The following is a 14,919-nucleotide window of genomic DNA, read 5'->3' as shown; positions in this document are numbered from 1 at the left end:
CATGATGCCTGAGATACTCATGCCAACAAAGATGGGAAACCTCACCAAGATGGAATCGGATGGAGGTGAAGATGAAGCCTGTATGTTTATGACCAAACTTTGCTTGTATATGAGAAATGAATTACAGAAATGCCAGCCACTCGATCTCATTATTAAGGCCATGGGAGTGTAGAGTGCTAAGTGCAAGTTTCATCAGCATTTGTTGTGAAGTGACTTTTGCAGAACATTAGAACAAGACAAATCGTTGGATTATTTTGAATCTTTTGAAATTGTTTCATGCACAGCCTTTTGGAGTTTGTGATCAAAGATTTTTTATGAAATAACAATGACTGGAAGGTGAACTCTTTACCTAAGGGAGGTTTTTCAGCCTTCCCTTCAGAGTTCCATATCTCTGAGTATTTTTATAAACATCTACATCCATCTTTGGCATTAACTTTTAACATTCAACTTTCTTCCATTTTTCTGCTTTCTTCTCAAATCTATCTACTTTTTCGATGTCCTCTCTTCTATTCCCATTTATTCATATGTATCATCTCCTCCTTCAATCTACCCTTCCCTTCTGCTCCCCTCCCCCATTCAAATGTACTATCTCCTCCCTCTTTCTTCTCCCCTATTCTCATCTATCCAGTATTTCTTTCATCTCTCTTCCTTTCCCCACCCATCCCTGTGTACAGTCTCTTCTTTCGCCCACTTTCTCCTCCATCACTATGCACCATCTCTTACCTCTCTCTCCCCATGTTCTGACATCTCTGTCTTCCCCTTTACCCCTCCTGTGGTCTGCCATCTTTCTCTTCTCCTTTCCACAGTATGGCATCTCCTCTCCCTTCCCTAGTCTGGTCTGGCATCTATACTCACCCTCCCCTTCCCTGGTTTGGCATTTTTCTCCTTCCCTCCCCTTCATTGGTCTGGCATCTCTCTCCTTCCCTCCCCTCCCTATCCCTTCCTTGGTCTGGCATTTCTCCCCTTCTCTGATCTGGTATCGCTCCCCTTCTCCTCCCTGGTCTGGCATTTCTTTTCTTTTTTTTCCTTCCTTCTTCCCTCTTCCCTCCACCATCCCCTCTCCCCTGGTCTAAATTCTCTCTCCTCTCCTCCCCGCCCCTCCCCAGACATACCTTTAAAAACCTGGTGGTCTAGTGGCCTCTTCAGGGACAGGAAAGATCCATAGCTTTCCTGCCCACTGCTGCCACTAAATTCACTGCTAATAGAGTTTCAGAATGGCTGCGAGACTTCATGCGGCAGCTTCACGAGATTCATAGAAGTCTTGTCAGGTTGCCACATGAAGTCTCGGCAGTCATTTTCAGACACTATTAATGGCAGACTGGGGGATCTTTCCTACCCCTAAAAGAGGCCACTAAACCACCAGGTTTTTAAGATATGTTCCCCAATATCGCTATATTGGTTTCTGTTCTTGCAATAATACCACCCCAGTACCATGGTAATACCGGGTGGTCTTTAGACATGGTCCCCAATAACATGATAATTATTGTGGTAATGGTTGCCATGTCGCTCTATACTTCCTTCCCTCAATTAATATATCACTGTTCCCTCATTTCCTACAATTATATTGCTCCATCATTTTTACTGCCTACTACCATATCACTTTCAATCTTGCTCTCATGAGGAAATCAATATATTATTTCTTGCTATATCAATTTTAATGCATTTCCTATCATAACTAAATGAATAAATTATATCCTGTCAGAACTGCATGAATGCACTTTTTCCGCAATCTGTGAGAATATTAATGTTTTAACACTATTAATATTTTTAATTATAATGAAAAAAATTCTAAGATTGATAGGAGAGCACTATGGGAGAGTGAGAGAATACAATTTTAGTATATTACATGTTTTAATCTTTATGTTCATTGAATCTTTAAATGAACATAAAGATTGAACATAAATAATGAAAAAAATAATGAAAAATAATGAAAAAATAATGAAATGAACATAAATAATGAAAAAAATTCTAAGGTTGATAGGAGAGCACTATGGGAGAGTGAGAGAATACAATTTTAGTATATTACATGTTTAAATCTTTATGTTCATTTAATATTTATGTTCATATTTGACAGTCTACACAATTATGTCTCGATACTAGGCTCCTCCCATCAATCCTCCTCAGACTCAGAGCACAGTTGCCAGTCCACAGCCAGTGGTACAGACCACAGTGCCTCCACAGAGTGGGAATCTGGACAGCATGCTGGTGATGTTACAGTCTGATTTGACCCGGCAGGGCATCTCCACAGTGGCCAAGGGCTTGTGTGCCTCCTGCCAGAAACCCATTGCTGGACAAGTAAGGAACTATCACATTTCCTGGGACAGTGGTCTATGATAGAAATGGGTTGGTTGTGCTTGACCTATACTTCTGACTGTCTGAGATAATTCAAGGGCATAGCCACAGGTGGGCCTGGGCTCACCCAGTGTGGGTTCAGGCCTGCCCAGCAACAATGCACCTTGATAACACAGTGGTCCTGTCTCATTCCTTCAGTGGCAACCCATGTCCAGCAATTCATTCTCTCTTTCCTTCACACAGCATTTCTCCTTCCCTCTCTCCTCTTTCTGCAATGGATTAGTAGCAGTGATTTTCACATGTGCCTACCGCTAAACCAGAAACCTCCCTTCTGCTACGTAAAGAAATAAGAAACTGTGACAGGGGAGGGTAGGACGCAGCAGAGCGGAGGCTTCTGGGTTAGCAGAAGGAAGTGTGTGAGAATCGCTGCCACTGACCCATTGCAGGAAGAGGAGAGTGCAGCGAGATAAGAGAGGGAAGGAGAGATACTGTGTGGGGGGTGAGAAGAGAGGGAGAATTGCTGGATGGGGGGTGGAGGGGACTGGAGAGGAAGGGAGAAATGCAGCAATGGGGTGGAGGGGAGGGAGTGATGCTGAATATGTGGGGGAAGAGAGGGAAAATTGCTGGACAGTGGGAGAGGCGAAGAGATGTTGGAAATGGGGTTGGATGAGAGATCTATAGAAGGTGGAGAAAGGGCAAAAGAAGGATAGGTTGAATCCAGAAGCCAAAAGGAGTAAAAGAGAGATGCTGACAATAGGTGTGAGGAAAGAGAGGGAAAATGGGGGATAATGGGGGAGAGAGCAGGAGGAAAGAGAAAAGGGACAGGGAGATGAGGCTATGAGGACAGGGAGGGGAAAAAGAGGGAGCAGATGCTGAGCTAGAAGGGTGGATGGAGGAAGACCTGGAAATAGTGGAACTATGTGGGAGAGGCCAGAAAAGGGAGGATGAGGTAGCAAGTACGGTAAATTAATGAGAGGATAGTGATTACAGAGGGTGCAAATAAGGCAATGGGGAGTAGATTAAAGATGAAAGGGAATGGAGGACTGGGAAGGAGTGAGAGAGGTAATGGGAGAGCTAGTATGTGAAAGAAGATGTAAATTTGATAGGTAGCTGAAAAATAAAGATGAGAAAGAGGGTGAAATTTGAGTTGATAGGCAGAAAAGAAAAAAAGAGGGAAAAGAGCTAAAAAGGAACAATCCATATGTCAAAAGCAGATGTAGTGAGGAAATAGAGAGGAGAAAAAAGCAAATGGACAGCAGCCACTTGAAAGAGAATTAGCAGATGACGGACAGGAAAACAGAAAAGAGAAACTGAAACTAACATGATGGAAAAATTAAATGTGAAAAATAGTTGGTAAGAATTATCCAGGATAAATCACCATTGAAGGCATGTGGCACTTTGAAAAAACGGGAAAAATATTCCAAATGATAAAAAAGAATTAACTAAAAGGTTTCAGTATGGGCTTGGGTTTCCCTCCGAATGAACGACAGCCCCGGGCAGGTATTCATGAGTGAACAAGCACTTAGAACAACGTCTAAATAAATCCTGCCCCATACATCATGTGACCTTAAATAAATATAATATAAAGTGCAACGTGCATCAACTATTTTTCATATTTGATATCATTTGTTGGTAAATTTCTTTTTGTTTTTTTGAGGCCTATTTGGAAAAATTAAATGGCCAGACAACAAAAGTAGAAGAAAAGCATTTTATTTTGTATGTTTTAAATGGAATATATTAGCTTTGGGAAATGTGCATAGCAAATGTCTGTATTGTGTTCAGTAGAAAAGGAAATGCATTTCTGGTTTTCTCTCTCCAGTGTTGCAGTCTATTAAAGCCTTTCTTTTGTGTGTAGTTGTTTGTATTGGAGGTAACCTTGCTCTTTATTCTTAACCAGAATGTTTTTTCTTCCAGGTAGTGACAGCACTAGGACAAACCTGGCACCCTGAGCATTTTGTTTGCAGTCACTGCCAGAAAGAAATGGGAGGCACAAACTTTTTTGAAAAGGATGGTTTGCCCTACTGTGAAAGAGATTATTTCCACCTCTTTTCCCCACGCTGCGGGCTCTGCAATGAGCCCATTTTAGATGTAAGTGAATTCAGTATCTTCAAAACTCAAAAATTTAAAAAACCTGAGTTATAACTTTTGATCTCTCTTGCTCTTCTGTTCACTCTACATTTTTCATCTCCATATTCTAATAGCTCCAATGTATCTTTTGTTATTTCCACATCACTTTAGATAATTCTGCTATAATTCTGTTGTATCAGAGGGGATGGGATGGAGGAGAAACAGGATAGGGAAATGAAGGACCTCTCAGATTCCTCCACTGAAGTGGGTTGCAGCCAGATGGGCCTCTGCGCACTTCCGGGTGCCTTCCAGCCGGGGCACTGGATAGTATGCCGCTGGCTGGAAAGTTTGTGAGACACTGTCCTATAAGATCAACATTGGGAATTATACCTGCTGCCAAGCAAATTTAGGATTTAGTAACCAGCTGTTACTGAGCATCATTACACTGGAGGGATCGAAGGATTGCCCTCTTTAATCTCTTAGCGATTTTTGGCCCCCCCAAATCTAAGCTGGCAAGGCTAACGGGTCCCTATGATAGCACTGGGAAAATATGTAACCAGTTATGTTTCTAAGATTGCAAAGATAACCAGTTATGTGCTAGCTTTCTAAACATCTATAATGCTATACAATTTTTTAAAACAGATGTTTATGCTGCATGTTCCCAGTGCATAAACACTGCATGTTCCCAGTGCATAAACACATTTCCTTGTATTTTGGAACAGGCTCCATGTTGGCAGATTCTGTTCTAAAATACAGGTGTAAAATACATGAATGCCCAGATGCGACGAGACCTGAACGACTGCAACAATGATTTATAGCAGGCATGTTCAACTTCAAACAGGTCATGATCTACTTTTTTCCAGCCAAAAGTGCCGGTGATCTACCACCATGAAAATTAAGTTTCAAATTAGTTTCAAATTGAATTTTAACTCAATAAAGTTGGAGGATTTTCCCTTCCCCCCATTTTTAATGAACCTTCTGTCATTTACTTGGATATGATCAGCTGTTAAGCAAAGCAAAAACAAAACAGAGACGAAGATCCAGTAATAACTGTGAGGATAAATGGAAAGTACATTTTTTCTTAGTTTTATTAAGTAATAACTTTCTTTAACTTTTATTGAGTAATTTGTGTTAAATTTAGGTCGAGTATTGATCCAGGCTGATCTTGCACAATCTTTAATATTTCGCTCTTGCTTATTAGTGAGACCTCTGAACCTGCATGTCATCCACCAACTTTTTGAAGTTGGGTGAATATTGCGTGAGGAGCAGTCTCAGGGAATCCTGGAGATGTTCATCTGTCATGTTGGAACGTTATGTACTCTTTGTCATTTTCAGATGGGAAAACACAGATTCACACAAATAAGTTGAATCGAAACAGGAGTGTACAGCTTCACTGCATCTTCTCAAGTTGGAAAACTTGTCTCTAGGCACTAGCTTCCAAAACGATTCTTGCTCAGCACGGTTCTTGAGAAAAATGTCATTTTTAAGGGTTTTTTCATTTTCAAGAGGTGGCTTGTTCAATGAGTAATTTTTACTGATAGCAGCTGCAGTTTCTTTAATGTCCACATCTACTTTGAATGGGTATGACAAGTACTCCACAACTGTTCCAATTTTTTGGAAGTCACAGAATCTATTTTCGAATTCCTGGATAACAGAACAGATTTCTGTCACATACAAAGAATTGAATATTTCCTGACCGGTAATTCTCTCTTTTAAAGAAATCATTCCAAGTAGTTCTTCTTTGACACTGAAGTCTTCAAAAACCATCTGGATAAAGACTAATAACTGGGCTATGTCTCTTATGTCTGTAGATTCATCCAGTTGGAGTGAGAAAGCAACACAATTTGAAACATCCTTCAATAATTGTTCAGTTGTGTCTCCACACATCTTTTCGATTTGCCACACGATGGTGTTTCTTGACAATTGTACATCTTGAATAGCAGCTATGATCTCTTTCTTATTTTTAAATCCTTCAAAAAGATTGTCAGCTGCTTCAAGAAAACAATCTTTTACAAATTCCCCTTCAGTGAAAGGTTTGCATTTCTTTGTGATCAGGTTACTGACCTTGAAGGATGCTATGGTTGCATTGACCGAATGTGACCTTGGTTTCGCCATCAACTGTTGCTGAGTAGCCCAATTTTGATTTAAGTTCTTTGAGCTTCAGTTTACAATTGCTATGCAGAGCCTTATAATGACATTCCAGATTACCCTTTTTGGGCAAGGATACTGGGGCATTACAAATTAGTCAACAACACTTGTCTTTCACCGTGATGAAGAAGTAGTCTATTTCCCATTCATCATGAAAGTGGTAGGTTTTGCTCTTCTTTGGAACACTCATCTTCGTTATACCGGGGTGGCTGGATGTAAGGAGGCCAAACCTGCTAAGTTAGTATAAACAGTGGCTGAATCTGGTCCAAAACTGTCACTGTCCCAAAGTATTAAAGATCAACAGGAACTGAAGACTCTGGATGATGTAACATAGTAACATAATAACACTAGTCTTTAAGCCCGTTACATTAACGGGTGCTAGAATAGATGTGTCTTTCTCTTTCTCTCTCTCCTTGGCTGCTTTCTGTCTGTCTTTCTTTCTTTCGGTCTCTTTTTCCTCCACTGTCCACCACCACCCCTTGCCAGCTCCCCCTGTCCAGAAGTAGTCCTTCTCCCTTCCTTTTATGTCCCCCGTGTCCAGCAGCACCTCTTCTGTGCTCCCCCTGTCCCTCTTCCCTGCTCCCCAGTCCATCAGCACCTCTTCAGTGCTCCCCCTGTCCCTCTTCCCTGCTCTCCAGTCCATCAGCACCTCTTCCGTGCTCCCCCTGTCCCTCTTTCCTGCTCCCCAGCCCATCAGCACCTCTTCCGTGCTCCCCGGTCCATCAGCGCCCCTTACCTGCTCCCCCTGTCCAGCATGTTCATTTGCAGCCTCTTTCCTGTTCCCCCGTCCATCAGCACCTCTTCCGTGTTCCCCCTGTCCCTCTTCCCTGCTCCCCAGTCCATCAGCACCTCTTCTGTGCTCCCCCTGTCCCTCTTCCCTGCTCCCCAGTCCATCAGCACCTCTTCCGTGCTCCCCCTGCCCTTCTTCCCTGTTCTCCAGTCCATCAGCACCTCTTCCGTGCTCCCCCTGTCCCTCTTCCCTGCTCTCCAGTCCATCAGCACCTCTTCCGTGCTCCCCCTGTCCCTCTTCCCTGCTCCCCAGCCCATCAGCACCTCTTCCGTGCTCCCCGGTCCATCAGCGCCCCTTACCTGCTCCCCCTGTCCAGCATGTTCATTTGCAGCCTCTTTCCTGTTCCCCCGTCCATCAGCACCTCTTCCGTGCTCCCCCTGTCCCTCAACCCTGCTCCCCGGCCCATCAGCACCTCTTTCGTGCTCCCCCTGTCCCTCTTTCCTGTTCCCCTGTCCATCAGCACCTCTTCCGTGCTCCCCCTGTCCCTCTTCACTGCGCCCCGGCCCATCAGCGCCCCTTACCTGCTCCCCCTGTCCAACATGTTCGTTTGCAACCTGGTGAGGATAGCGGCCAGCTGTAGCGAACCTTGCAGGCCGCTATGCACCTCAGTAGCAAGTTCCTTCTGACACGATCGCGTACGTCAGAGGAAACGTGCTACTGAGCTGCTGAGTGGCCTGCGAAGTTTGTTACAGACGGCCGCTATTCTCACCAGGCTCCTTTGAAGAGTGGCGTCGTCAGCGGTACTGGGCGGCAATGATGCGGCTCTGGCGCCGCTGGGAGAGAGCTTGCCTGCAGCTTCCTCCAGCAGCAGCAGTTGGTGAGTGAGGGCGGGAGGAGGGGAGTGGCCAGAGTGTTCCCTGCCGTCGGGTTCTAAAATGGAACACCGCCACGGATCACACACCACGGCGGCAGGGAACACGAAACCCTTAGGGTTTTATTATATAGGATAGTAGATGACGGCAGAGAAATGGTCTATCCAGTCTGCCCAACCTGATTCAATTTAAATTTTTTTAATTTTTTCTTCTTAGCTATTTCTGGGCAAGAATCCAAAGCTCTACCTGGTACTGTGCTTGGGTTCCAACTGCCGAAATCTCCGTTAAAACCTACTCCAACCCATCTAAACCCTCCCAGCCATTGAAGCTCTGTCCAGCCCATCCTCCCTCAAACGGCCATATACAGACACAGACCGTGCAAGTCTGCCCAGTACTGGCCTTAGTTCAATATTTAATATTATTTTCTGATTCTGTTTTCCTTTCTACCACCTCTCTCGGCAGCACATTCCAAGCATCCACCACCCTCTCCATAAAGTAGAGTTTCCTAACATTGCTCTTGAATCTACCACCCCTCAACCTCAAATTATGTCCTCTGGTTTTACCATTTTCCTTTGAACGTCTGAATCATATCTCCCCTGTCCCTCCTTTCCTCTAGGGTATACATATTCAGGGCTTCCAGTCTCTCCTCATACATCTTCTGGCGCAAGCCTCCTATCATTTTTGTCGCCCTCCTCTGAACCGCTTCAAGTTTTCTTATGTCCTTCGCCAGATACGGTCTCCAAAACTGAATACAATACTCCAAGTGGGGCCTTACCAATGACCTGTACAGGGACATCAACACCTTCTTCCTTCTACTGGCTATGCCTCTCTTTATACAGCCCAGCATCCTTCTGGCAGCAGCCACCGCCTTTTCACACTGTTTTTTTTCGCCTTTAGATCTTCAGACACTATCACCCCAAGGTCCCTCTCCCCGTCTGTGCATATCAGCTTCTCACCTCCCAGCATATACAGTTCCTTCCGATTATTAATCCCCAAATGCATTACTCTGTATTTCTTTGCATTAAATTTTAGTTGCCAGGTATTAGGCCATTCCTCTAACTTTTGCAGATCCTTTTCATATTTTCCACTCCCTCTTTGGTGTTTATTCTGTTACAAATCTTGGTATCATCTGCAAAAAGACACACTTTTCCTTCTAACCCTTCAGCAATGTCACTCACATACATATTGAACAGGATTGGCCCCATCACCAAACCCTGAGGGACTCCACTACTCACCTTTCCTTTCTTCGAGCGACTTCCATTAACCACCACCCTCTGGCATCTGTCTGACAACCAGTTTCTAACCCAGTTCACCACTTTGGGTCCTAACTTCAGCCCTTCAAGTTTGTTCAACAGCCTCTTATGAGGAACTGTATCAAAGGCTTTGCTGAAATCTAAGTAAATTACATCTAGCATATGTCCTCGATCCAGCTCTCTGGTCACCCAATCAAAAAATTCAATCAGGTTCGTTTGGCACGATTTACCTTTTGTAAAGCCATGTTGCCTCGGATCCTGTAGCCCATTAGATTCAAGGAAGTACACTATCCTTTCTTTCAGCAACACATCCATTATTTTTCCAACAACCAAAGTGAGGCTCACTGGCCTGTAGTTTCCTGCTTCATCCCTGTGACCACTTTTGTGAATAGGGACCACATCCGCTCTCCTCCAATCCCCGGGAACCACTCCCTTCTCCAGAGATTTGTTGAACAAGTCTTTTAATAGGACTCGCCAGAACCTCTCTGAGCTTCCTTAGTATCCTGGAATGGATCCCGTCTGGTCCCATCGCTTTGTCCACCTTAAGTTTTTCAAATTGCTCATAAACACTCTCCTCCGTGAATGACCCAGAATCTACTCCATTTGCTCGTGTAACTTTGCCAGACAATCTCGGTCCTTCTCCAGGATTTTCTTCTGTGAACACAGAACAGAAGTATTTGTTTAGCACATTTGCTTTTTCCTCATCACTCTCCACATATCAGTTCCCAGCATCTTTTAGTTTAGCAATTCCATTTTTCATCTTCCTCCTTTCACTAATATATCTGAAAAAAGTTTTGTCTCCCTTTTTTACATTTTTTAGCCATTTGTTCTTCCGCCTGTGCTTTCGCCAGACGTATCTCTCTCTTGGCTTCTTTCAGTTTCACCCTGTAGTCCTTTGTGCAATACAAGGACTGGAGATGCCAAAACCACACAAGCAGTTCTAAAAGTAAAAATAAGAATTCATCATACTGGCACCAATAATCAAATACCACCAAACAATCAACATAAAAACTCAAACACCTGTCCAGCAAACCAGATAAAATCAAATACCGCCAAGCAAGTTCAAATACCACCACACACGATTTAATAAATTCTGCACACAGTGTAGAATCAACGCAAAGGCAAGGCAAAATAAAATTGCAGTGTAGAATCAATGCAAAGGCTAGGCAAAATAAAATTGCAGAGGCAAGCAAAAGTCACAGTGGTTTGAACCAATTCGAAGGCAAGGCATAGGCAAGTTTGATCAAAATTGGAAAAGCCCACCAAAATCACCAAATTCTTAACACTTTGTTGTGTCTGCCCGAAAACATTTAATGAAAGTGAACTATAAAGCGACCAACTACCAGCACATGACACAACTAATATGGTAAGTGTGTTTAGGTAAAGGCTGGGCGAATGGATAACACACTTCTAAGGGGTATTGGGACGGGGGTAGGAATGGGTGATTCTGAGAGGCAGACCAGCTATGACTGTGGCGTATCGTCGCAGGGCACAGGCAGCAGCAGCTCCCTGGGGTACCCACAAACTATTAGCACAAAAACAACAAGCACCCCCAATACACCCGCAGGCAAGATTCCTGCAGGCAGGGAAAAAAAGCAGGCAAAGTATCAGCAGCGGCGGCAAGCCCTTGACAGATGACCTGCTGGCACGAGCTCTCTCCTAGCAATGGAGTGATCTACCTCTGACCTCCGCGATCTACAGGTAGATCGCGATCTACCTGTTGGACATGCCTGACTTATAGCATGCATAAGAGGCCCTTAATTTGCATTCTAAATTTTATTCCATGGGTCTGTATATATATTCTGGTATCTCCACCTTGCTTTCCATTCTATTATGTTACCCATACTGTATCATGCATAATATTTCTGATGCTGACTTTTTGTCCTCTCAGAAAATGGTGACTGCCTTGGATAAGAATTGGCACCCAGAGCATTTCTGCTGTGTGAAATGTGGGAGACCCTTTGGGGAAGAAGGTAGGTTAGCAACAATAATAGATGGCTTCTCAGTCTGTCCATTTCTGATGCAAAACTACAAAGCTTTCTCATGTTCATTGTTTGCTCTCACATCTTTATATGTAATTATCCTCTGTTCTTTATTTTCTTAGAATTTTGTTACAATTCTGGTTTCTGTGACCTCCACTAGGAGTCTTTCTACCCTACTGAGCCATATATGGCTTCCTCCTTCAGGCATTCTCTCTTCTTTCTTCCCTTTCCACCAGAGGAAGATCCACCCCAAGTTTTCTACCCTCCTACAGAGCACTTTTCCCCACGTCCCCCTGCCACTTTAATGCATTCTCAAGCTTTCCTCACCTCTTCTTCCCCTTGTACAGTACTCTTTTACACACACTCGATTTACCATTTCACATTTCTATAAACTATTTCTGTTTCTTCTGTGCCCTTCCACTTCTGCTTTCTCTGTTCATTGTCTCCTTACAACACTATCTTGCACTTTCTTCCCTTTTAATTTCTCAGCCATTCCTAGCCCAGTCCTCAGGGCACACTTGGTCTCATTGGGTTTTCAGGATATCCACAATGAATAAGCATGAGATAGTTTTGAATGCAAATCTAACTCATGAATATTTATTGTGGAAAACCTGATGGGGTTAGATGTGCCCCAGTAGCTGGATTGGGAATGGCTACTCACAGATCCTGCCTTAGTTGCTACAATCTCTTACTCTTTCCATTCTGGGGCCATCCCGTTGGTTACCATGGAGGGGAATTTTTGATAGGTCATCTAAGTCCGTGTTTGGATGTTTTGGGAAAGACATCCAGAAATATAGCAGAGAAAATGTTCATTTTTAAAACTACAAAACATCTATCTTTTTTTATTTTTATTTTTTAAATAACTTATCTAGATGTTTTGGCCCTTAGTACCTCTATTTTTTTTGGCCATTCCCAAGTATAAAGATGCCCACATGAAAAACGCACAAAAGCAAGCTTTCCCAACATCCAGGCAGCCTGCATTCTTAGCAGTGTTCAGACAGCTGAGCATAAAAGTATTGTAGTGAATGCCACATAAAGAGTCCCAGGTACAAATGTCCCTATAACTTGCTGATATTATGTAGTGAACCCTCCAAAACCCACCCAAAATTTATTGTATCCACTTGTACAGCACAACAATAACCCTTATGCCTTCAGGTGTCATACTAATGTAGATACAGTAAGGTTTTGGAGAGCTTACCATACAATATAAGCACATTAAAGGGACATCTGTATCTGGGTTTTTAATGTGAAATTCACTGCAGTAATCCTTAGAGTGCCCCTCTGTTCTCTGGGGTCAGAATGATGTCTGTGTGACCATCTGAAGCTATGCTGCATACTCCAGCTCATGCATTCTAGCCTGGGTTTTGGGAAGTCTTTACCTCCTCAAGCCTCACAGTAAATACCTGTTAGAACTGGGTTCTTGGTCAGAGTGGAGCTATGTGTAGAAAATATTTCTGCAGGATTTATGTCTTGCATTTTGTTCTATGTTTTCTCGTTTTTATATTGTGATCCACTTTTGTTAGGGTTACCAGATTTTTGTCTGGAGAAACTCAGACACATGGCCCCATTCTGTTCTACCCCTTAGCCATGCCCTGTTCCACCTCCAGCCCTGTCCCCCACAAAGCCTCTTTGTTTTCTGACCTTCGGGCTGTGTCTGGAGGGTCTCCAAGCATGTACGGATGCATGTGACATCATTCTCAGGGGCCCTCCAGATATGGCCGGCAGGTCGGGGCTTTCTAAAACCCAGACAAACTACTGGGTTTTGGAAAGTCCATCTGGGCACCCAGACAGTCCTCTAAAAAGAGAGCATGTCCGGGTTTTCCCAGACATCTGGTAACCATAACTTTGGTGCAATTTGTTTGTTAAAGGTACAATATCAGATGTAGTAAAATGGAAATCAAATGTGTATTGGGCTGGCCCTGAGTAACTGAGGTAATCAAAGTAGGTACGGGAGGGTAGGTAGAATGGGTGATGGGATCCAAGATGGGGAGTGGGGATCAGAGGCTCTGTAAGGCACAAGTGGAGATTGGAAATGACGTATAGGGGGAGAACAAGTTCTGCTAAGAAGTATGCATGCACTAACATTATCAGGGTCCCTCTAAAGAGCTTGGGGATCATCAATTGTTTATGTTCTCCTTGTCTTTTCCTTCCACCCAATACAACAGGTTATTTTGACCAAACAGGAAAAAGTCTTTTCCCTGATAAAATTAATCACTTGCACTTCCTGGGCCTCCCGATTGCCTTACTTTTCTGATTCTTTCTTGAACTTTCTATGACATCCTGGGTAGCAAAATGAAAAGTTTCACCCAAACTAATTTCTTCCCTCCAGCTCGGGACTAGAAAATTCTTTTGTTTTTTGTAGAAACAAAAGCTTCCTTCAGAGCTAGGATTCCCTACATTCCCTTCCAATCTCTCCCCAGATCATAAAGAATGATAACTTCTTGACTACTGTAATCCTCAGTTAGCCTTGTCTCTTAGGTGGGTTCCTGATTTACATCTCCATGCATGTCTCACTTGTATAATCCCCCTAAAGCACCATCCCTTGCCCAGTCTTCAGTCTCCTGGCTAGGGCTCCTGAACTGAGGGTCTGATTGTCTCCCATGTTTAAAAGTGCCTCCTCTGCAACACCAACCACCTGCACCTCCCTTTTCATGACGTTACTACCTTCGTATCCAGGGGTTCTCTGATGCCTATGCCAGAAAAGAGCAGTCTATCTGAGGACAGTACTTCTGAAAGTATCCCTCTTCCTTGCATGCAAAACATCTCAGGCTTGATCAAGTTTCCTGTCTGGGTTGGCTACCAGTAGCTTCCCACTTCACCCTCCTGAGTTGCTAGAGCTTAGAAGACCACCTTCCTTTCCTAGGAGCCCTCAATCTCATCTTTGTGGGGTTTAGGTATCCCCTGTCCTACTAGGGGCCTTCATTTCTTCTTTCCATCCCTCCTCAGCTTCCATATATCTGTGGGTCAGTAGAATGACCTCCTCTATTGACCCTGGGTCCTGCTTAGCAACCCAGGACTTCAATGGGGAAGGAGAGAATATTCAAAAATTGCTTGAGCACTTCTACTTTGACCATGTCCTGTGAGGACTATTTCTCCAGCTCTAGCCACTGGGATGCTAAGTCCAAAAGTTGCCTGACAACTGCTATAGGTCTGTCCCCTTTTTGAAAAGTTCAAGATCTAAACTTCCTTCTGTAAATTTTTCCATTGTATGGCTAATTTTGTGTGGCTGATTTCACCTCTTTGTTGTCCAAAGTCCTTTTGGCATCTAATACCCTTTAAGCTGCATGTGCTTCCCTTGTCAAGCAGGAAGCTATTCTGATGTCCCACTGCTCCGCGGTCCACAGGTCTCTGTTGCTACCTGTTCAAAAGTGCCTAGGAAAGTGCTTGTGTCATTCTTGGACCCCAGCTTGTTGAAGGTCAACACTGCTTGAAAGACCCTGCTAAAAGTCGCACCTCAGATTCCTATCGGGTTTCTCATCTGTGCAGTCCATCTGTGAAGTTCTGCAGCTTCCTGGTTTTGGCTTCCAGCATATTATTATTGTGCTTGTTGTTCCATAGTCCTTGAGAAACATAGT

At 43.7% G+C, this 14,919-nt stretch overlaps 1 protein-coding gene across 3 annotated transcripts in view; it reads left to right on the top strand.

The window, feature by feature from the left end:
* Positions 1 to 14,919, top strand: part of TGFB1I1 (transforming growth factor beta 1 induced transcript 1) — a 110,994-nt gene that overhangs the window by 83,399 nt on the left and 12,676 nt on the right. For all 3 annotated transcript variants that reach the window (XM_033946639.1, XM_033946638.1, XM_033946637.1), the window contains exons 7-9: positions 2,101 to 2,295; positions 4,207 to 4,380; positions 11,254 to 11,335. In XM_033946639.1, coding sequence (XP_033802530.1) covers positions 2,101 to 2,295; positions 4,207 to 4,380; positions 11,254 to 11,335 — 451 coding nt within the window. The remainder of the gene's footprint in view (positions 1 to 2,100; positions 2,296 to 4,206; positions 4,381 to 11,253; positions 11,336 to 14,919) is intronic.

The sequence above is a fragment of the Geotrypetes seraphini genome, chromosome 5, assembly GCF_902459505.1.
Source record: "Geotrypetes seraphini chromosome 5, aGeoSer1.1, whole genome shotgun sequence".
NCBI classification, from domain to species: domain Eukaryota; kingdom Metazoa; phylum Chordata; class Amphibia; order Gymnophiona; family Dermophiidae; genus Geotrypetes; species Geotrypetes seraphini.
This window is presented reverse-complemented; position numbering and strand designations above follow the sequence as displayed.